Source organism: Dasypus novemcinctus, chromosome 13, assembly GCF_030445035.2.
Source record: "Dasypus novemcinctus isolate mDasNov1 chromosome 13, mDasNov1.1.hap2, whole genome shotgun sequence".
In the NCBI taxonomy this organism is placed as follows: domain Eukaryota; kingdom Metazoa; phylum Chordata; class Mammalia; order Cingulata; family Dasypodidae; genus Dasypus; species Dasypus novemcinctus.
In genome coordinates this window covers 65,743,717-65,765,567 of record NC_080685.1, presented here as the reverse complement: position 1 = coordinate 65,765,567, position 21,851 = coordinate 65,743,717, and the positions used below count along the sequence as shown (strand labels likewise).

Genomic DNA, 21,851 nt, shown 5'->3' with positions numbered 1-21,851 from the left:
TGCTTGCCTTTCCATTGTTGAGTTGTATGATGTCTTTGTTTATCATGGATATTAAACCCTTACTGGATATGTGATTGCCAAATATTTTCTCCCATTGAATGGCTGCCTTTTCACACTTTTGACAAAGTCCTTTGGAGTGCAAAAGTGTTGAATTTTGAGGAGGTCCCATTTATCTGTTTTTTTTCTTTGTTGCTCATGATTTGAGTGTAAGGTCCAAGAAACCACTACCTACCACAAGGTCTTTAAGATGTTTCCCTACATTTTCTTCTATGAGTTTTATGGTTGTCACTTTCATATTTAGGTTCTTGATCCATTTTGAGTTAATTCAAGGTTTTAATACTAACCTTTTAAAAAATTTAGAGAGGAGTGTTTTTATTTTAGTTTCACCTAGGAGTTATGTATTGCTACCTATAAATTGACTATTATTTTATTGAGAGTCCAATTTTTGCTGTTAATTAGGCAGGGGAAGTGCAGCCTTCTAATTTGATAATTACTTCCTCCTTCCTGCACACTAGCACTGGGTCTGGATAGAACCAGGTATGAATTCTGGATCTGTCACCCACTCACCACTTGGCCACTAGCAAGTTATTGAACTTATTTGTGCTTCATTTATCTCATTGATAAAGTGGAGATAACATCTACATCACAGTTCTCTTTTTAGGATTAACTGCAATGAAATTTATAAAACCCAGATTGGGGCCTGTGGTAACTAATAACACAATTCAGATTGGAGGCCAGTCTGAACCAAACTGTTACTAAACTTTCTTGAAATCATACAGCTTTAGGTCCTTCTCTGTATGATCTGGTGCCTACTGTGCTTATGCAGTTGATAGTGGTTCTTAAAATTGTTATGAAAATAAGCTTCTTTGCTCTATGAGAGTTCATTTGTGTGTGTGTGTTTGGTTAACAGTGTCAATCTGTTTGGGTTTCCATCATACTGATGCAGAATGTATGTCGTTATTCTGATTTTGTTGCCCTGATGAACATCATTTTATTATTTCCAAGAGTATGCTCTAGATCTCATGTTCAATTGTTTCTTGGTTTCACTTGTCAATTGTTGCCTTTAGGTTACTATCCTCAAAATTTTTCCTTGACTTAAGCCCTCCTGTCAGATACACATATTTAAATTTTATCTTTTCTGCGTCTGTGTCTCTGCTTCAAAAGCTGCTTTAGCAGTGCTCTGCACCTGTCTCAAACAACAGAGCTCCTTGTCGGCTGGCCAGTGTTTGTTCTGCTGTCTTGTTATTGCACTTCCATCCCCAGTAATTTTACTGCAAAACAGTCTTGCAGCTGAGAGAAAAGTGGTGGCATATTTTATCATGGCAACATATTTATGTTTTTGATGAAAATCCATGGCAACTGTAATTGCAGTTACATGTTACACAATTAGTCACCATTCATGGCCCACATCAGTCACCAAGCATTTTGAGCAGTAAGTGCTGGTGGGCATCGTCACCCTTGTGGTTATTATCAGAATGATTCAGGCATTAGAGTCTGAAATGCTAAGTGGGATACAGAATATCTAGATGTTACTGGAATTATAGTTTCCCCATTTCAGAAAATTACCTACAATAAACCTCCCTGAGATTGGCAGCTATGATTTACCATGTTGTGACCTTCATACAAAAGTACTAAAGTACTACCTTGCAAGTAGAAGGTATGCAAAACATGTTTTTAAAATAAGTGGTCCTAACTCAGTGACACAATGTGGGAAATTGCTATCTTTGGGTGGATGTGTTTGGGTTTGTCTATTTTTTAATATTCTTGATATTTTCCAAAAGCCAAATGGGGAAAAAAATCATTCCTTTACGACTTTTATTCCCAGGCCTATCAGAGAGGAGCTTCTGCTAAAAGCCGAATTCTTCCAGCTGGTGGCAAGGTGTTGACCTCAGAAGACAAATACAATTTATTATCTGATCGGCATTTCCTGGACCCTATTGGTGAGTGCTGGGCATTTTTCTTCCAAGTCAAAATTCTTCAACTTGCTTTGTTTGTCTAGACCAATGGTTCTCAACAGGGGTTGAGGGTAGGTTTTGGCCCCCAGGGACATTTGGCAAGCTCTGGATGCATTTTTGGTTGTCGCAGCTTGGTGGGGCAGTGGGTGATACTAATTGACATCCAGTGGGTAGAGGGGTGCTGCGAAACATCCCACAATGCACAGGACAGCTGCTGACAATGAAGAATTATCTGACACAAACTGTCATTAGTGCTGACGTTGAGCAATCTTGGCCTAGACACGTATGGTGCTCCATAGACAAATGGAAGATGTTGTTTCTCTAATTTAGGTCAACATTGTACCACTTTCACTATTTTAAATTACATTTGGTTATTTTACAAGTCAGTTGCTATGTTTCTAGTACATTGAAAATGTACTATTGGTCAGGGATTTTAAAACCTTTGGAAAATATTGCAACGTTTGATACTACTACACAGAACAGCAGAATGAACTGGTAGGGCTGAGTACATGAAATTTCAATCCCTCTTTTCAGTAAGCAAGACTGGACCTGTCAGGAAATAACATTTTTCTGATTTTAGAGTGATATGCAATAAAATATCCTAAATTGATAAATACTTTCAACAAGTGTTACCATAACTCAATAAAAAAAATTGCATTAATTAGCATATCTATAAATAATAGTAGAATGTTGTCATGAAAAGAACATTGAACTGAGAGACTGAATTTTTCCTAGTTCTAACTGTGCTACTTAACCAACCAGATTGCCTTAGCAGGCTGCTGAACCTCTCTAAATTTCTGTTTCTCCTCATCTAAAGCAGAGTCTCAAAAATTTGAAAATTTAGGAGGAACTTTCCAGCTCTAATATTCGTTGATTCTCATTCTCATTCATTTCACTTTTTCCATGTAGTGAAATTGATGGAGTATGTATAGACCAAATAGGGCATTTCATAGAGATTTATGAACTGCAGATAATGTAATAACTCCATCTGGCTTTGTATAAATCACACTACACAGTAATTACTTGGTTTCTTGAAGAGAGCTCTGATTCTTATTAATGGGTATGATCATTTCATTAGAATTTATGGAGGAAATAATCATTTTATCAATTGTTATTTCAGTGCAGAAATGCTTGACATAGTGTTTTTAATGACACAGTTAAAGGATTAGTACATGGATCATAAACCTAGATTAACAAATTATTACTAAGTAATTCAGGCTAACAGAACTCTTTATGAATATTATTCATATTATTACATTTTCTTTCTAATTTGAAGTCTACTTATATATTATTTTATCTATGGTGCTGCAGCTAAAAATGGGAATACCAACATGTTGACTCTTCAGAATCTCTCCAAAAGGACTTTCCAGTGAAATCAGTTGGAACAGACAATATAGTATTGATTTATTGATGAAATCATGTCAGAAGGAATGAAAAGGAATAAAAAGCAGAAGCCTGTGTGACTAATACCACTTGACCCAGGGCTTCCGATTGGGACATTTCAATAACTTTTTTGTTGCATCGTGTGGTCTTCTGAGTTTTAAAAATAGAATATTCTACAGTAGATCATTTGTGATATCCTTGTAACTCAACTTGGAAAAAATGCAGATGGAAACCTCTGGAAAATAGTTGTAAAAAGTTAAGTGTGAGATAACTTGAGGCTAATAGGAGTGAGTTTTTTGGGGATTGCTGCAATTTTTAAATGCAAAGGGTCAATGTGGCTTTCAGCTGTTTGTACAAAATCATGATGTCTTGCAAAGGGCAGGGGGAATTGTTTCCCAAAACCATGTTAATCAGAGTCACCATGTGATACTATTTTTCTTGGAAAGGTACAAGTAAGATGGGAGGAATTAACTTGAGAAAAAGCACTAGAGGTTTATTAATAAATGTCTTCTTTATAGAAAGTTTTGCTAAAATAATGTATCAAAAATTCCTTCAAGTTTCGCTAAAGTGATTGACATGTGGCATTTTGTTGGTTAGAATCTAGTTTGATGCATGCAACAGAAACCTCAAATTAAAGGCAAAGAGTTTTATTATCTCACAAGAAATATTTGGATATTAGCAGTCCAGGGAAAGTAGCTTTTGAAGTGATTTTTAAGATAAAATTTTATTGAAATGTATCATTCATACACGAACATACATAAACAATAAGTGTATAATAAAATTTGTGAATTTCCTAAACAAATATTGTGTATCATCATACAGGGCTCCTATACATCACCCCTCCACCAACACCTTGCTGAATTGATTTTTGAAGGTTGATGAAAATGTGAGAGAAGGGAAAGGTAATGTGAACTGCAGGAACAATATACAAAGTCACCTAATAGATGAGCACAGCCAGGGAGAGGACACAGACTGAGAGCAGAGCAGAAACCAGCGTGGAACAGAGCCACGACCAACACTTAAGGGAAGGATGGCTAGAGGGGACAGAGGAACCAATGAAGGGGACAAAGCAGAAAGGATTTTCTAAAATGCATGAAGGAATCCAGGAGATAGAAGTGCTCCTAGCTATCAAGGGGAGAGAAGGTTTTCTTTTCTTTTCTTTTCTTTTTTGAAAGTTTGTAATTCTGTTATTTTTAAAAAATTTTTTTTTGAAGATAAATAGATCACAAAAAATATTATATTAAAAAAAATAAGAGGTCCCCATATACTCCCCAACTCCCCCCCTTACCCCACTCCTCCCACTTCAACAACCTCCCTCATCATTGTGGCACATTCACTGCATTTGGTGAATACATTTTAGAGCACTGCTGCACCACATGGACAATAGTTTACATTGTAGTTTACACTCTCCTCGAGTACATTCAGCAGGTTATGGCTCTTTTTTTTGAGGTACTAGGACTGGGGATTGAACCGGAACCTCCTGTACGGGAGGTTAGCGCTCAACCACTGAACCACATTGGCTCCCCTGAGTTGCCTCCCTTGTCTGTTCGCTCATTGTTTGCTTATTTTTCGCTTGTTGTTTGTGTGTTTTTCTTTAGGAGGCACCAGGAATTGAACCCAGGACCTCCTACGTGGGAGGCAGGTGTTCAATTTCTTGAGCCACATCCGCTCCCTCTTTTTTTTTTTTTAATTCAAACTTTATTTCAAATTCAAAAAATAAAATAACAGACAAAAGACAGCTCAACAAATTATGGAAGTATTACTCCTAAAAAGTTCTGTCCAGGTACTTTTATCTCATCTAATTCCAACAGCAACCTCAGTTGTTCCTCCACTGTTCAGAAAGACACGCAGATGAGCACAGATTAAATGACAGAGTCAAGGTCTCCTTATTAATTAAAAAATGAAAAGAGAAACAAATGCTTAATCATACTCACATCTCACAATGTTTTCAAAACAGGGTTTCGTTAGCAACACATGTTTCACTTCAGATGAAAAGGACAGGTAAGGAAGCGACAGCCAGGGTCTCTCGTCAGCCTGACAGTAGTGAGGTCAGCAGGAGGGTTTCAGGAGCTGGTGAGACCAGGCCGGTGAGAGCAGGGTTGATGGTGTGAAGATAGCAGGTGACATTCTGTCAAGAAGTCTGGCCATGACAGGGAGGTGGGGGAGAGTGCGGGGCAGAGCGCGGAGCTGATGGAACAGAAGCCTGCTGCCAGCGAGCGGGTTGCGGCTGCCAGGCAGACAGGTTACCCACAGAGGGTGGCACGGAAGAATGAGCTCTGTTGGTGGGCTCGTTCCCTGTGAGGAAGCTGAGGGGTTTTCTGGTGGCCTCTGTTGTCCCTGTGGAGTGGAGGCGAGGTCATCTGCGGGGGCGAGGCAGGCGAAGTTGGCGGAGGGACGCCCAGAGGAGCGTGGACTCTCAATTCCCCCCACTCTGCAAAAACGTCTCCGACCACCTTTCCACCCCGTGGCCTGCCCCAGAAAGTTACCTTCACAGCCTGAGACAAGTGTTCTAAGTAGAAGACACACGTTTTAATGCATAGTTATATTTTCAATAATCTTTAGCATCCAGTGAGAAGGAGAACGCTCAGCCCTTTGTGGTCCTGCCGAAGGAATTCCCGGTGTACCTGTGGCAGCCGTTCCTCAGACACGGCTACTTCTGCTTCCAGGAGGCCTCTGGCCAGAAGAAGTTCAGTGCCCTCCTCAGTGACTGCATCAGGCACCTGAACCACGGTAGGCACGGCTTCCCTCTCGTCCCCTGCTGGCCTGCATTTTCTGAGGTGTCCTGGTCGTATTAGGAACTGGTTGTGTTGATTCCCTGGAAAGAGCCACAGATGGCACTGTCCTAGGGACATTAGAGGTGGGAAGCGGGGGGGGAAACAGGTGAAGCAGGAGCGCAGTGCTCGAGGGGGGTCTGCCCGCTGGTCCTTCAGTCAGGGCAGGGATGTCTTGGTGGAACCGAATGTGGAGCAGTTATGTAATGGCAGGGACGGGTTTGCTTTCTGAGCGATGAATTCATGCATTTAATCTCTCTTCCTTGTTCTTAGCTGTTTGTTTGTTTTTTTAATACATAAATGTCAGCAAGAATATGTCCGTTGAGTCTGGCAAAATCCTAATCTTTGTGACGTTTCTTGTTTATTCCCACCTTCATTCTGAATAATAGTTACTTGCTTAAAATCAGTGGGACCATTAATTCTTTAAAGCAGTTTTAATGAGATATATTCACAAACTGTACAATCCTTCCAAAGTGTACAATCATTGCTTTTTAGTATGACCACAGTGTTGTACATTCATCACCATAAAAAATTTTAGAACAATTTCATTACTCGAAAAAGAAAAACTGCTAAAGGGTGTGGAGTTTTTCTTTTTGAAACCATGAGTTTTAACCCATTATTTTTTCCCCCAATCAGTGTTCTGTAGCTGTAGGGTTAATACCCTGATTAGCAAAACACAGATTCTTAGCTTCATGCCCAGATATTCTGATTCACTGGGTCCGAGGTGGAACCCTGGAATTTTCCTTACTAACAAGCTACCCTGGGTATCTGCTCCATGGACAACACTTGGAGTGACATTAATATTATATCTATTTTATTTTTAAAAAAAGAGACTTTTCAATCAAATATGCCGTGTTTTTGGTGAATTAATGTAACTGGACTCCACAAAGGCTTTGGGTGTAGATGACAACCCTTTGTTCTTTGGTAGTGGGAAAAGTAACCAGTCAGCCGTCAGATAGCACCAAGGCCTATTCTACATCTGCCTCTGTCTCGGTGCTAGGATCAGAGTGAGGGATAAGTGCAGTTTCTCTCTCAAGGAGTCTAAATTTAGGTAGAGAGGAGGGACAGATGTGCACAAATTCATGAGATAATTTGATAGTTGTCAAAGTTGCTGTGTTAAGGAATAGCTAGAGGTCACTGCCTGGGGAAGAAGGGAGTGCAGCTCTTCAGGCTTGTCAGGGAGGCCTCTGAGGAGGGGACATTTGAGATGAGTCAAGCCATCCATTTGTGCCTTTATTTCCTAATATGACTAATCTGACTTTACTTTAAAGTTCTGAGGTTTCCCTGAGAGTGTCACTAGTGATGAATCTCAACCTGTTCTTGGTTTTACTTGTGCGTTGTTGGGAAGTTAATGGAAAAACCTAATGTCACACTGTTTTGCTCTAGTAACTCTGAGTACCATGGGTCATACTCTTGGCTCATAACTAATTAGGGGCTTTATGAAAATGGTGACCTCATTAATATCTTGCCTTGTGGTTTTGATGCTTTAGAGATAAAGAAGGCCCACATTGCTTTTGCCATCTAGCTCATTTTCCCATATGCTTACGCCTTTGTGCTCAGGGCCTTGGTCTAGTATGAACATGCAGTTGGCACTAACCACGAGAACCACAGAGTTTCACTAAGCAGAGAATGTTCTCTGCACAGCCAGATGGAACTTGTGGCATTCCCCCTTCTATGTACATAATAGGAATTTCTCTGAGGAGTTTTTGTATGATATGTAGCCTGCTTTAGACTCCTTTTATGGAAGACTTCAGCCAACTCAAAACTCTCTCCGCTCTCCAGTATGTTATCAAAGGCACTAAGAAAATAGGGTCCAACCAAGTTGCCCTGGTTCTGTGTAACATTCCTCTGTCCACAAACATTTTCCTCTCACCAAGGCTTTTTGCTGACTTAATGTGATTTGGCAAAACTCCCAGTAGCTCCGGTCAGAACCAGAGACTATCATAACATCGTTAGGAATCGTCCGTGACTGTCTCGTGCCAGGGGTCTTTCCCTTCTCACCTCGGTTTCTGTGTTTTTGACGGCACAGTATATCATTCATCTTTAGTTGAGCTATGCATCTTTTACTGGTAACCTTGTGGCAATCTCTATCTGTTATTCATTGTATGATCTTGGATAAACCACCAAAACATTTTCACAAGCTGTGAGTTAACTACGTTTTCCAAACTTATAGAGTAATTTAGAAATAAATGTAACATTTGGCATGTGATGTGGGCCAGAAACCCTGAAGGGGATGAGGAGAGGCTGCTGACTCCCATGTCCTGGCAAAGAGAGTAAAGCCTCGCCTGCTGTTACCATTATGAAGTAACATCGCTGCTGCTGCTTTTTTTTTTTTAAGTACTGGGGCCAGGATTGAACCTGGGACCTTATACGTAGGAAGCAGGCACTCAACCACTGAGCCACATCTGCTCCCCTTAGTTAGTTTTTTCATTTGTTTGCTTGTTTGTCTTTTTGTTTTGTTTTGTGTTTAGGAGGCACCGGGAACCAAATCCGGGGCCTCCCATGTGGGAAGCAGGTGCTCAATCGCTTGAGGCACATCCACTCCCAATATTGCTTCTTAGTCAATCGTGTGTTTTTGTTGAGAACTGGTCCTAGGCCTTCCAGAGAGGATAATTTTATTCCTTTATGGTAAGTTCCATCAAGAATATCTGTCACATGGGTTTCCTGGAATACATCCCATGGTGCTCAAATCCTGCTGTGACCCAGCCCACTTGCCCCAGGAGTGCTGGGTTAGAATTGGTCCAGGTATCCTCCTCTCTTCCTTTTGAATCTGGATCCACATCTCCTGTTCCTCTATTGGGGTGGGTGTATTTCCTATTTCACCCTGAAAAGGGCCTGATTACCCCTGTTCTTGGACAATAAGGCCATTTCCTAAGGTAGTTAAGGGAAAGTAAGGGACTCTGTGCCCCTCCCTTCTTCAGGGGAGGGAACTGCCTCTAAGTGCCTCAAGGATTTTTTTACACTCTGAATGAGCGTAAAGGTGGATCTTGGGAGCACCACTTCCCTGAGCAGGCTTAAGAAAACCCCACAAGATTAGTCTTCAGCAGAGCATCCCACTCATCCCACTCAAACTCACCGGACTAAGTATCAAGCCCAGAACTTCTGCTCTGCCCCTCCTAGAAGCACACTGCAGTCATGACCAGGGAAGGCCACCGTCCTGAACATCCGCTGTCATGAAATAGGACTCGTAGAGAGCCAAGATGTTCCAAGACAACCTTGTTCAAAATTCAGCCCTATTCTTCAGAATTTTGTACTTAAAACTCACCAAATAATAGAGGGTTGTACACATGCAATGTGGACTAATGATCATTCTCAATACTAGTCTGTTCTTTCAGCTAAGGATAATCATTCCTTGGCGTGTGAACTTTGCAGAGAGGGGAAGAAGTCTTCCTGGCAGGAAGGATAGGATATGTAAGGGCCAGAATAGAGCTTGGATCGTTAGAGGAACTGAAAGAATTTTGTAAGGTTGGAGAGTTGCCAAGGAGGATGGAGAGATGGGCAGGGGCAAGGGTAAGGGTGTAAAGGACTTTGTGATACAGACTTTTTGGACTTTATTCTAAAAGCATTAGGAAACCATTAAAGGGTTTTAAGCATATACGTTATCCAGATATACATTTTAGAAGTCATACTGACAGCAGTATGCAGAGTAGAGGGGAGGGTAGCATGCTGGGGTGCCAGGAAGCCACTTGGGAAGATTTTGGCAGGTTACAGATGATGGTAGCCAACATCAGAATGGTGACACTGGGGGTGGTGAGAAGCAGCTGGATAAGAGAGTTATCCGGAAGTAGAATCAATAGAATTTGGGACAGATACATAGTGGGGAGTGAGACAGTGGGAGAACCCAAGGAAGATTCCTAGGTTTCTATCACTCTCTGAAATGGGAACCTGTATGAGGAGGACCAGGCCCAGTACAGGAGATAATGTTTTCCATTTAGCAGATACTTAGTTGGAGGAGACTGGGGACTCCCCTGTGAAGAAGGCTGTAGACAGATTCATGTTACAGGAATATGCTCTGAAATGGAGGCACAGGTGGGGTGTCAGCAGCCTGTGTGTGGTCACTGAAGCAGTGGATGACTTTGTGGAAGGATGTAGATTGTGAGTCCCTCAGAGGCAGAGACTGTCCTTTATTTTTATACTCCCGGTGGTTGGCCAAGGGCCTGACACCTGGTACAGCCTCTGTAAAGGTGGAACCAATGAATGAAAGATATGTCCATTGTCCAACCTTAAGTATAATAGCAAATATGCCCGTGTGTGAAAAAGCATGGGGGTTCATGTGGTGTGCAGTTTAAAGCTGTTGTACTCAAAATCTCTGAACATTAGGGTAAAATAGACTGGTGCTTTTATGATATCTAAATCCATATTAGGTATTACCTCATATAAAATTCATTCAGTACATGGATCTAGGATTTTATTGTTGTTCCTTTAAGCAACAGATTCGTCAGGAGTACAAGGCCCTTGTGAAATTGGGTAACTCATACAGGTATCCACTCAATTATCTTTTCATTTCAAGTTCACTGCTTTGGGACGCAAATAAAAACTATTCCCACTGGCTTTTAGTTGATCTAACTTTTTCTGGTTGTTGCCACTTCCTTTTGTATTTAACAGTCAGATAAATTAACTTAAAACTTTTTTCTTTAAGATTTATTTTTATTTCTAACCCCCTCCACCCTTGGCCCCCCGTTGTCTGCTCTCTGTGTCCATTCACTGTGTATTCCTCTGTGCTGCTTGTGTTCTCATTAGGCAGCTCTGGGAACTGATCCTGGGACCTTCCCGAGCGAGAAAGAGGCAATTACTCTCTTGTGCCACCTCAACTCCCTGCTCTGCTATGTCTTCTTGTTTTCTCTCCTCTTTGTCTCTTGTTGTGTCATCTTACCGTGTCGGCCGGCACTCCTGCATGGGGGGGCTTTCCTGTGCTGGGCAGCATTCCAACGCAGGGCATCACTCCTGTGCGGGGGGGACGTTTCTGTGTGGGCCGGCACTCCACGTGGGCCAGCTCGCCTCTGGGCCAGCTTGTCCTCACCAGGAGGCCCTGAGCTGCAAATTAAAACATTATTTTTGTCATGGCTTTTTAGATTAAAATCCTTCACTGGCACTGCCATGTCGAAAGTGTGAAGCATTCTGAATAGATTGGCTTTTTTTCTACCCTCTTAGCACCAGCTGCCTTGCCTCCCAGCCTTGTTGCTCTACTCCTTCTGCCTTCTTTGAATGGGACTTTTACTTGAACATCATTGGCCTCTGCTTACCCCTGGAACACTCCTCCTCCTTTCTACCTATTCAGATTCTCTCTTGCTTCTTCAAGAACATGCTCCATGCTGACCCCTGCTTTAACGCAGTCCCTAGCCCCTGCTATCTGTCCCGCTGACTGGATACACACCACATTCTGCCTTGTGTTATTCATTTTCATATCTATTTGTCCTATTTCTCTGATCTATTGCAAGTTCCTCAAGGAAAATCATGTGTTATACTTCCTGTGAATCCCCCTATGGTGCTTGGACAAGTACTTGTATTTCATTAAATGGTTTAAAGTTACTATTGAATTTAAGTGTGATTTATATAAGATGATTATAAATGTGGTCTGGCTTAATTCATACTTGCACTGGCATGAGTGAATGAAGGAACTGATCACCATAAAGCTACTGTATCTAGTCTAAAGGATTTGGGAACGAGGCCATCGGATGTTAGAAGGCTGCCATGACTGGATAAACAGTGATTTGGGGAAGGCGGTGCAATGCTGGGGAGATTTTGTTCAACAGAACTCTGCTAGATTGAAAGATAGCAAGACTGGACTAAACAGATGCCAGTGTCCACACCATCATGGACACTAAGGAAGAGGGGAGTATAGAACATCTGGGGAACATGAAGGGCACACAGGCCAAAAAAGGATAATATAATAGGATACACTTGAGAATTCCAATGAAAAGGACCACAATGATGGAAAGACATTCTGCAAAACTCTCCTTCAAGTTAGACTAAGACCACCCTAGTTCAAGCATCAAAACAATTATAAAATTCAAGGGCGCTTGTGATGGGGTGAGTCAGGCTGAATGTGGAGCTATAGCAGTGATTAAATTTAGGAATTGGTTCCTCTGTAGGTGTTGTATGCCTTAAGCCCCTGTCCTAGAAATCCCATGTCAAATCAAATGCCTTTATTAGATTTGAGTTTGACCCTTGCCCATTTTAGGTGTTCAGTAAATGTTGCTGAATTGAATTGTGTTTTAGAACAGAAATGGACTTTATAATTCAAGTCAGGTAGACCAAATCCTTTTTTATGTATTTATTTGAGTATGATGTTTTATGCTCTTCAGCACTCAACAGCAGGTCTCAGATCTGTTTTCACCAACTTTATTTCTGCTTGGAGCATTCTCTCCTAAGCCCATTATCACCTGTAAAGCAAGTTCATTACTTGAGGGACAAAGTGTCTGGGGAGGGCACCAATCAATTTTAACCAAAAAAGGAGGAGATTTTTTTCTGTAATATATGAAGATATCATATTTGTGAGTTTTCTGAAGCCCAGAAAGAACAAACCATATGCCAGCCTGTAGGTGGCCCATGGACCCTTAAGAGGAAGAAGGAAGGAGAGACCAGGCCCGCCATCTTACTTCAACATGTCACAACTGACTTGGGTGAGAACGTATCACTTATGGTACCTTGAGTTGGACTCTTCTTGGCCTGGTAACTGTAAGCTTCTACCCCAAAAAATAGCCTTTATAAAAGTCAACAGATTTCTGGTGCTTTGCAACAGCACCCCTCTGGCTAATACAACACCTAATCTAACCCCTCAGAATTTATGTATGATGAGGCTCAAATAGTGAATATGTGCCCAAGGTTATAGCTGGTTAGTGACAGAGATCCAGTTGTCCTAACACTTAGTCCTTGACATCTGTTTCAGTTATACTTACCATGTTCTCTTCTCAGCATTACTTTTTAAAAGACTCTGTTCCTTTGGCCATATTAAACACATTGCTATTAAACTACTTTTGTAAGCAAGGGTGAAGCGGGGAGCAGTTGTAGCTCGGTGGTTGAGTGCCTGCTTCCCAGGTGTGAGGTCTGGGGTTCAACCCCTGGGACTTTCTTAAAAAAGAGCAGAAAAGAGTGAAGCAAATGCAGAGCTAGTTACGGGAGGTCATTTGAAACCTGGGATATGTTTGGTTTCTTAATAAGCACTATCTGAGTTTAACTCAGTGTTTTGCCCACCAGTTAAACATGACCATATCTTTTAGTTTAGATGTACTCTGAAAATAAAATATTTAATATAGCTTGTGTACTGATCAAGTTTTATGCAGTCTAAAAGGCAAACCATGTATGATATTATACAATTTAAATAAAAATTCTAATTTGTAAAGGAAGATTATACTGCTTATGAAGACATGGGTTGGAATACTTTAAAAATAATAGATTTAAAATATGCTTTCATATTATTTATAATTATGGGTTTATCAAAATAACCTGAACCTTTCAAGCAATCTAAATGTTGGAATTGAAAGAACAGGTCTCCATCAGAGACTAGAATAAATGGAACATTTTCTTTTAGCCAGTACATGTATAATCTTAGGTTCATTTGTTGCATAAAGCTACATTGCCAGAAAACTACATTTGAATACTTCTTTTGACCTGTCAAATATGTTATTTTCAGTGAAACCACTGGTTTTACTGATTTCCACCCTTCTTGCTTACATTGACCTAAGTAGTTACTTGATCTAATTGTATGAATATTTTGGTATGAAGGCCTAAAAGTTGTGTGATTATGGTGGTTAAGGGTGACAAATTAGAACAACAACAAAAAAAAAGATTAAAAAAGCAGAGAGTTGAAGTTAAACCAAGCAAAACTTTTTTTTTTTTGCTTGTGTTAGTTGGATTGGCTAGATTCCAAAATCATTGGATAGTTTTTTATTTTCTAATAGCTTACATTGGCAAAGCTTAGGCAGCTTTAAAGTTTTTTTTTTTTACTTGTTGATAGAATGTGGTAAGGTTGAAACACACTTGCTAAAATGACAGAACAAATGCTATAGTTGTTTTAATATGTTACTAAATAATAAACATTATGAAAGAACTTTATTTGATATATATCTCTGGATATCTCTGGATTTCTTTAAAAATCAACATTCAGGACGCTGTGGAAAAAACTGTAATCTGGTATGGACTGGTGAACCACATTCTTCCTTTTCATACCACGTACTTCTAACATGTGATACGGAAGAGAACCATGTCAGGAGCTGCTTGTTCTTCGCCACATTAGTAGTTTTGGTTTTTTAAAATAAATATTGAGGTGACATAAAGGAATGTTTATAAAATATGTAGAAGATATAAATAAAATTACTGTTACTTCTGAAATTTCTTATTGGCCCCTCTAAAATTCTATCTTCTTTCCCCTTTGAGAGGACACCTGGATTTTGTATGTGTGGTGTTTTTTCAAAAGTATTATTACATATATTTAATCATTTTTCATGTCTTAAAAATTGATCCATATGGAATTTTATTAGATGTTTTCTTCCATAACTTCCTTTTTCAAAATTATATTCCAGTGATTCACCTATGTTATTGCTTGTAGCTGTAATTGACTAATTTTCAATGATGAATATATTTTATTATATTAATATACTGTGATTTTTAATTCTACCTCTCACCTTACACAACTCAAAATGAATCCAAGAGCTAAATAAGAGCCAGAATTATCAATCTCCTAGAAGGAAACAAAGGGAAGTATCTTCAGGACCTTGTTTTAGGCATTGGTTCCTTAGACTTTACATCAAAAGCACAGGCAACAAAGGAAAAAAATAGGTAAATGGGACCTTTGTGTGCAGCCTACACAAAGGGGGAAAATTTTGGAAACCACATAGCTGATAAAGGTTTAATATCCATAATATATAAAGAAACCCTTCAAATTAACAAAAAACAACTTAATTAAACATGGCAAAAAACATGAATAGACATCTCTCCAAAGAAGATATACAAATGGCCAGAAAGCACATGAACATCATTGGTCATCAGGAAAATGTAAATCAAAACCACAATGAGATACCATTTCATACCCATTTGAATGGCTGCCAATTTAAAAAAACAACACCAAGTGTTAGAGAGGATGAGGAGAAATAGGAATACTCATCCATTGCTGGTGGCAAAGTAAAGTGGTGCAGCCGCTGTGGGAGACAGTATGGTAGTTCCTCTGAAAGTTAAGTGTAGAATTACCATATGGCCCAGTAATCCCATTACTAGGTTTATACCCAAAAGATTTGAAAGCAGGGACTCAAACAAATATTTGCATTCCAATGTCCATAGCACCATTATTTACAATTGCCAAAAGATGGAAGCAACCCAAATGTCCTTCAATCAATGAATGGATAAATAAAACGTGGTATATACATACAATAGAATATTATCCAGCCGTAAAAAGGAATGACATACTGATACATACAACAACATGGGTGAACCTCGAAGATATCATGTGGAGTAAAAATCCAGACACAAAAGGACGAATACTGTATGATCTCACTGATTTGAAATAATTAGAATAAGCAAACTTATAGAGTCAGAATCTAGAAAATAGGTTGCCAGGGGATGTATTGAGAATGGGAAGTTCAGGCTTAAAATGTACAGGGTTCCTATTTGGAATGATGGATATAGTTTGGTAATGGATGGTGGTGGGGATAGCACAACATTGTGAACAATACAGCACTGAACTATATATATCCGAGTGATTAAAAGCAGAAATCTTAGATTGTATATTTGTATTCTGGTAACACAATAAGAATTAAAGAAAAGAATCCATATAACTATACCATACAAACAGTTAACCTTAAGTTAAACCATGGACTGTAGTTACTAGAACAGTTATAAAAATATGCTTTCATAAATTGTAACAAACATTCCACACCAACGCAAGGCATTAATAATAGGATGGTTTATGGGAATTTTAAGCATGGTTCTGTAAATCCACAGTTTCTCTAATAAAGAAATATAGACACATAAAGTAAAGGAAACCAGGAAAACAATAGATGAACACAAAGAGAATAACGATAGGGAGATGGACATTATGAAAAGGAACCAAACAGAGCTGAAGACTGACGGTAACAGAAATTAAAAATTGTCAGAAGGGGTTCAGCAGCAGATTGGAGTTGGCAGAAGAAAGAATCAGTGAACTTGAAGGTAAGACCATTGAAATCATCCAGTCTGGGGACAGAAAGAAGAAAGAATGAAGAAAAGTGAACAGAGCCTGAGGGCACCATCAAGCATACCAATATATGCATTGTGGGAGTCCCAGAAAGGTGAAAGAGAAGAGGGGGCAGAGAGAATATTCAAAGAAATAATGACTGCAAACTTTACAAATTTAGCAAAAGACATGACTATGTACATCCAAGGTGCTCAGGGAACTCCAAACAGGATAAACTTAAATAGACTCACACTGTCTCATTTTATGATCAAACTAATGAATGCCAAAGATAAAGAGAAAAATCTGAAAGCTTCAAGAGGGAAGCAACATATCACATGCAAGGGAGCTTCAATAATATAAAGTGCCGATTTCTCATCATAAACCATGGAGACAAGAAGGCAGTGGGATGGTATATTTAAAGTGCTGACAGTAAAAATTTGCTAACCAAGAATTCTATATTTGGCAAAATTGTCTTCCAAAAATAAGAATAAGATTAAGATATTTCCAGGTAAACAAAAGCTGGTGAGAGGGTTGGTTAAGGTATAGAGCCTATCCTATTGCTGGATACCCATAGATAAAATCTGAATGGTGTTTACAAGTCAACAGTCACTGAGAGCAGTTTTATAATTGGCTGCTTCTGTCTTTGAAGCACCCATTCATTTTTTTAAAAAAGATTTATTTTATTTTATTTTTTATTTATTCCTCCCCCTTCCCCAGATTGTTCTCTCATCTGTCTGCTCATTGTTTGCTCACCTCCAGGAGACACTGGGAACTGAACCCAAGACCTCCCACAGGGGAGGCGAGTATCCAACAGCCTGAGTCACATTTGCTCCCCACAGGCTGTGGCATCTGCTGGCTTGTGGCATCTGCTTGTTTAGGTGTCTAGCTTATCGCTCATTTTCTTTAGGAGGTATCATGACCCGAACCCAGGACCTCCCATGTGGTAGGCAGGCACCCATCTGGTTGAGCCACATCCGTTTCTTGTACTTGTTAATTTTGCAGCCAGGTTACATTGCTCTGGAGGTTCTGCAGCTGCACATTTGCCACCCTACCCTTTCTGGGAAAAAGACTCAAAAGCTAAAGCTGACATTCAGAACATTTTCAAGTTCTAAAGCCACTATAGAAGTCAGTGTTCCAGGTAACTTTTATTTACTGAATGAACTCTATGTTGGCTGAATGCTCTCTGCAACCATAGCACACATCAGCTTATGACAATAATAATAGATGAACCTCAGTGATCAAGGTAAGTTTAAATTATATCCCAAATGCTATATGTAAGATGAGAGAGAAATGTGAAATACATTTCAGGAAGCTTTCTATTAAAAATAGTTCAAACTTTTCATCATATGAAGGGTTAACAGCTCTCTGCAAATGTTGCTTAATCAGAAGATCTTATACATTTAGGCTTATCCAAAAGACAAGCATTTTTAGCATTGTTTTTCAAAAGGTGGTCTATAACCAGGTATGGGATCAAGGTGGAGGAGGGGAGCCTGTTAAAACTTCAGGCCCACTGACTTTACTCCAGACCTACTGAATTAAAACCTCCAGGGAAAGGAACAATTAAAAATTGAGAGAATCATTGTTGCCTAGAGTTTTCCTCTCTTGGTAGTTTGCTTTAAGCACATTAGCTTTTATTTTGCTTCATTATATTATTGATAGAGAGTTATTACTTTTATCATATGAAGTCAGTGTTTGAGGTGATAGTCAATATATAAGTCAATTAAAAATTCGTGAATGACCATGTGCCTAGCAATCATAAGATAATATTGAATCATAATATTTTAGTTAGAGTGCAATAACTTTTAACTCTTCATAGAACTTCCTTTTTGAAAATAATATTAAATCTAATAGGAAGTACAACTGGGATATTTTATTTATTGGGTTGTACATTTCCAGGGTGATCCTTTTTCTTTTATGCTGTACTATCTATTTCTACTTTTGTATAAAAGCTCACTCCAGCAAGTGGTACCTTGTATGTGTGTGGACAATCCCCTCTAGTAAGATAAAATAGCTCTCTTCTCTCTTTCTTTCTGTTTTTATCCTCTTCTTCAGATTGACAGTCTATCTATAACCTTTAATTTAGACATGGCCATAAAATCTTGGAGGTAAGGTATACCTCCAAAAATTATTTATTCTATTCCCCTTGCCTGGTCAGTTGTCTTGGAAGCTGTAAATAACAAGGGCAGGAGACTTGTGTTTCAAAAAAATCAGGTTAACCTAGCTGCTACCTTTAAATGTTATATACAACAGTAGTAATATTTAACAGTCATTGAGCACTTCCATGAGCACTAGAACAAAAGGAGCTGTGCTAGGTGCTGTACATTCATTAACTAAATGATTCTCAAACTTGAATGTGCATTAGACACATGGGAAGGCCTATTAAACCACACATTTGGGCCCCATCCCCAGAATTTCTGAATCAGCAGGTCTGGGATGGGTCCAAGAATTTGCATTTCTAACAGGTTCTCAAGTGATCCTGATGCACTGGTCTGGGGACCACATTTGGAGAACCACTGTATTAAGTCATTTAATCCTCACAGCAATCCTAAGGGATAGGGGCTGTTATCTTCATCACCCCTATTCTACAAATGAAGATTCTAAGGCAGTCTGATGCCAATGCTGCTGGATTGGCAGGTACTTATTAATCATCTGTGTGTGCCCATTATTTGACTAGTTGCTGTTTTAAGAAATCTAATCCAATTCCTAATTCAGACCCAGATGATGTGACGTTAGTTACTCTTATTAATCTTGACATCAATGTAGATAGTTTGTTAATGTCTATCTGAGAAGGAGGTGTGCTGCTGTACATCTGTTGAAATTTTCTAGGCTTGTGTACATATATGGCTTAGAATAATTTTGCAGGGTACATTGCAAACATGGGGTTGAAAATTCGTGGTATTCATGTGTCACCATCTCCTCATTTATTTTTTCCTTTCAGCATTTTCATATGCTGCCTGGATTCCTGTATTCAGTGTTGCTCTGGGGAGTCCTAATTTGATCTGCATTTTAGTGTTTTCGTGCAGATACCACAAATCATGCTTTAAGGGAGCAACATCTTGCTGTTAGTGAGACATTCCTGTTTTAAGGGGGTTAGAAAGAGAGGCAAAAGGGAAGGAAGTTGGGGAGGAGCAATGACATCATAACACTCACTTTCACATTTTACCAAGCTAAGCCTCTCCCTACAAAGTTCCCTTCCTGTGGGAAATCAGGGCACGGTCTATATAAGTATCAGCTAAAGAAAGGAACTGAGACTTCTCTTCATTTGTACTTCCCTTTTCCTTATGAGACTTTCCATAGAAAGTTGAGGGCTGCTCAGATTCTAGGTAAGTTTCATTTCCTTGCCAATATTCTTCTAGCTTTGTGCATCTATGTCAGGGAGAAGTGACACTTCAAGTGACAAGTTGGAACAAAAAAACCTTTATTCAGTTTCTGCCATGTCTAGAACATTGCCACAGAGACTGGATGAGAACAAAAAGTATGGCCACTGCTTATAAACAAGACTCAGCTGTAAGTCTAGCCCATTCAATTGATTGTGGAGAACCTTTGGAATTATGTTCTACTGACTCTCAAGGAGGGTGGAATAAAAGAACTGAAAAGTAGACCAAGAACATCATTTCACCTCAACACATCTCACTTCAAATCAAATCTTGCCCAACCCTAAATGAATCAGGCCAGATGTGCTTTCCTTCTTAAATCTCTCATGAAAAGGACAATAGTTGAAGGTCCTCCCTCTTTTTATCTTCTCCATTCCTTATGATATCAGTCTTAGATAGTTTCATGCTTTGAGCCTCAGAAAACTTTCCACAAAATAATAGTCTCCTTTTGGCAATAGTGATGAGTCATTCTTGCTGAAAACATGGTGGTTGCATCTGTCTGTCACTTCTTGTCAGAAGAAGCTTAACATAGTGTGAATTGTACTTCCTGGCACTATGTATCCTAGTGACAAGCATGAAATTTTGAAACAAGATCATTCATTAAGGGCTTTCAATATTACAGCAGCTGGATCACTCTGAATAGGTGTATTATGTGTGTGTGCGCATATGCTGCATTTGATAGGGACTACACTTCATCTTCCTGGTTGGCCTTGCTGATTTCACTCCATTAGTACAGGTATTGTACTTCATATCTTTTGTGCAGATGCAGGTCATTATACTTAATGTTTGAGTTTTAAAAATCAGCCAATGTACCCACGTGTGTGTGGATGAATGAACAGCAATGGATGGGAAAAGAAGTGTTGAATTATGATTGGCTGAAAGATGTGTGAAACTTCCAATATTTTGTCTATAGATAGCTCGCAAGCCAAAAGCTTCCTAACATTTCCAGGTGAAGTGCTAAATATTAATTCTGAAATGGGTTGATTGAAATTTATGGTTGGGTTTGGTCATGATATAGTATAAGGAAATTCCCAGTATAGATGAATGAGTTGCCACTGGACTAAGGTGATTTAAAATTTTTCCATCTCTGGTTCCCCTTCTGATTTCTAATTTCATGTTTGGTGGTTTTAAATGAACACAGTCCTGCTCTGTTAATTATCTAAGTGGCTTATGGTTTAAGTAAGATATTGCTGGAAATGTGAAATTTACAACTGAAGAGAAGGGAGTAGATTAGAAATTGAACTATAATAGGGAGCTAAAAGTTGGGTAAAATGGACTGTTACACATTATAATCTTAAAATTATATTTCTTTTCTTCTTAATTTTCCTCCAAAGAATATAACCTAGTATTATAAAACTATTTTCATTGCCCTTTGCTTCTTTCTGCCCTTAGAAATAAATCCTGGGCCAATAGCTTGGTGTGGTGTTCCTGAAATAACTTCCTTAGCTTGATTTTCTGAAGGCCTCCTTTTATGTGTCATTTCCTCTAGAAAGCCTTCCTTAAACTGTCACGCTGGGTGAAAGCCCTCTAAGTTCCCTTCTTCCTTTCTATTTGTCCTTCCTTCTTTCTGCCCTTTTCTTACTTCCATCACATTGTCGGCACTGCCTGTTTACTTGTCTGCCTCCTGAAACTAGTAGCTCCTAGAGGATAGGCCTATGCCCATCTACCATAGTATCCAACCCTTAGTACCAGGCCTGGGTACAGTAACTGTGATGCTTTTTGAGAAATGAATGAATGAACATAGGGAGAAGGTCATCAATTGAAGAATTACTATACCTGGAAATGATAAGAAGATACATTTTACATGTTTTAATAGCAGCATCTTGGAAGATTCACCTTTCTTCCTTGACTGTCCATGCAGTGGTTTTCTTATTTTCCATTTCTCCAAAGGGGCATCAACTTTGCCACTTTTTTCTCATGCTCCTTATCATTTCCTGTCATTTCTTTGTAGTGATCCACTATTTTATAAAATAGTGTTTTGAACTTATTATTTGGGTAATTTGTGAAAATCAGTTTCAGTAGTTAAGATTTCTGACTACTAATACTGGCCAGGCTAGGTGAAATTTGTGGCATTATGCCATTTAAAAAAATTGTTCTGCTGGCTGTGCCCCATTAAACATCCTTTCATTGTATTTTTTAAAAATATGATTTTTTATACATCTGTTTTCATTTTATGCATAATTCTTTCCAGTCACATTAGTGACTGTAACTTTATAGTCAC

General features: G+C 39.2%; 1 protein-coding gene across 1 annotated transcript in view; it reads left to right on the top strand.

Moving 5' to 3' along the window:
- The window catches only part of NIBAN1 (niban apoptosis regulator 1), a 156,656-nt gene that overhangs the window by 76,102 nt on the left and 58,703 nt on the right, over positions 1-21,851 (top strand). The window contains exons 4-5 of the mRNA XM_004468428.5: positions 1,826-1,940; positions 5,901-6,068. Of these exons, the coding sequence (XP_004468485.2) occupies positions 1,826-1,940; positions 5,901-6,068 (283 nt within the window). The remainder of the gene's footprint in view (positions 1-1,825; positions 1,941-5,900; positions 6,069-21,851) is intronic.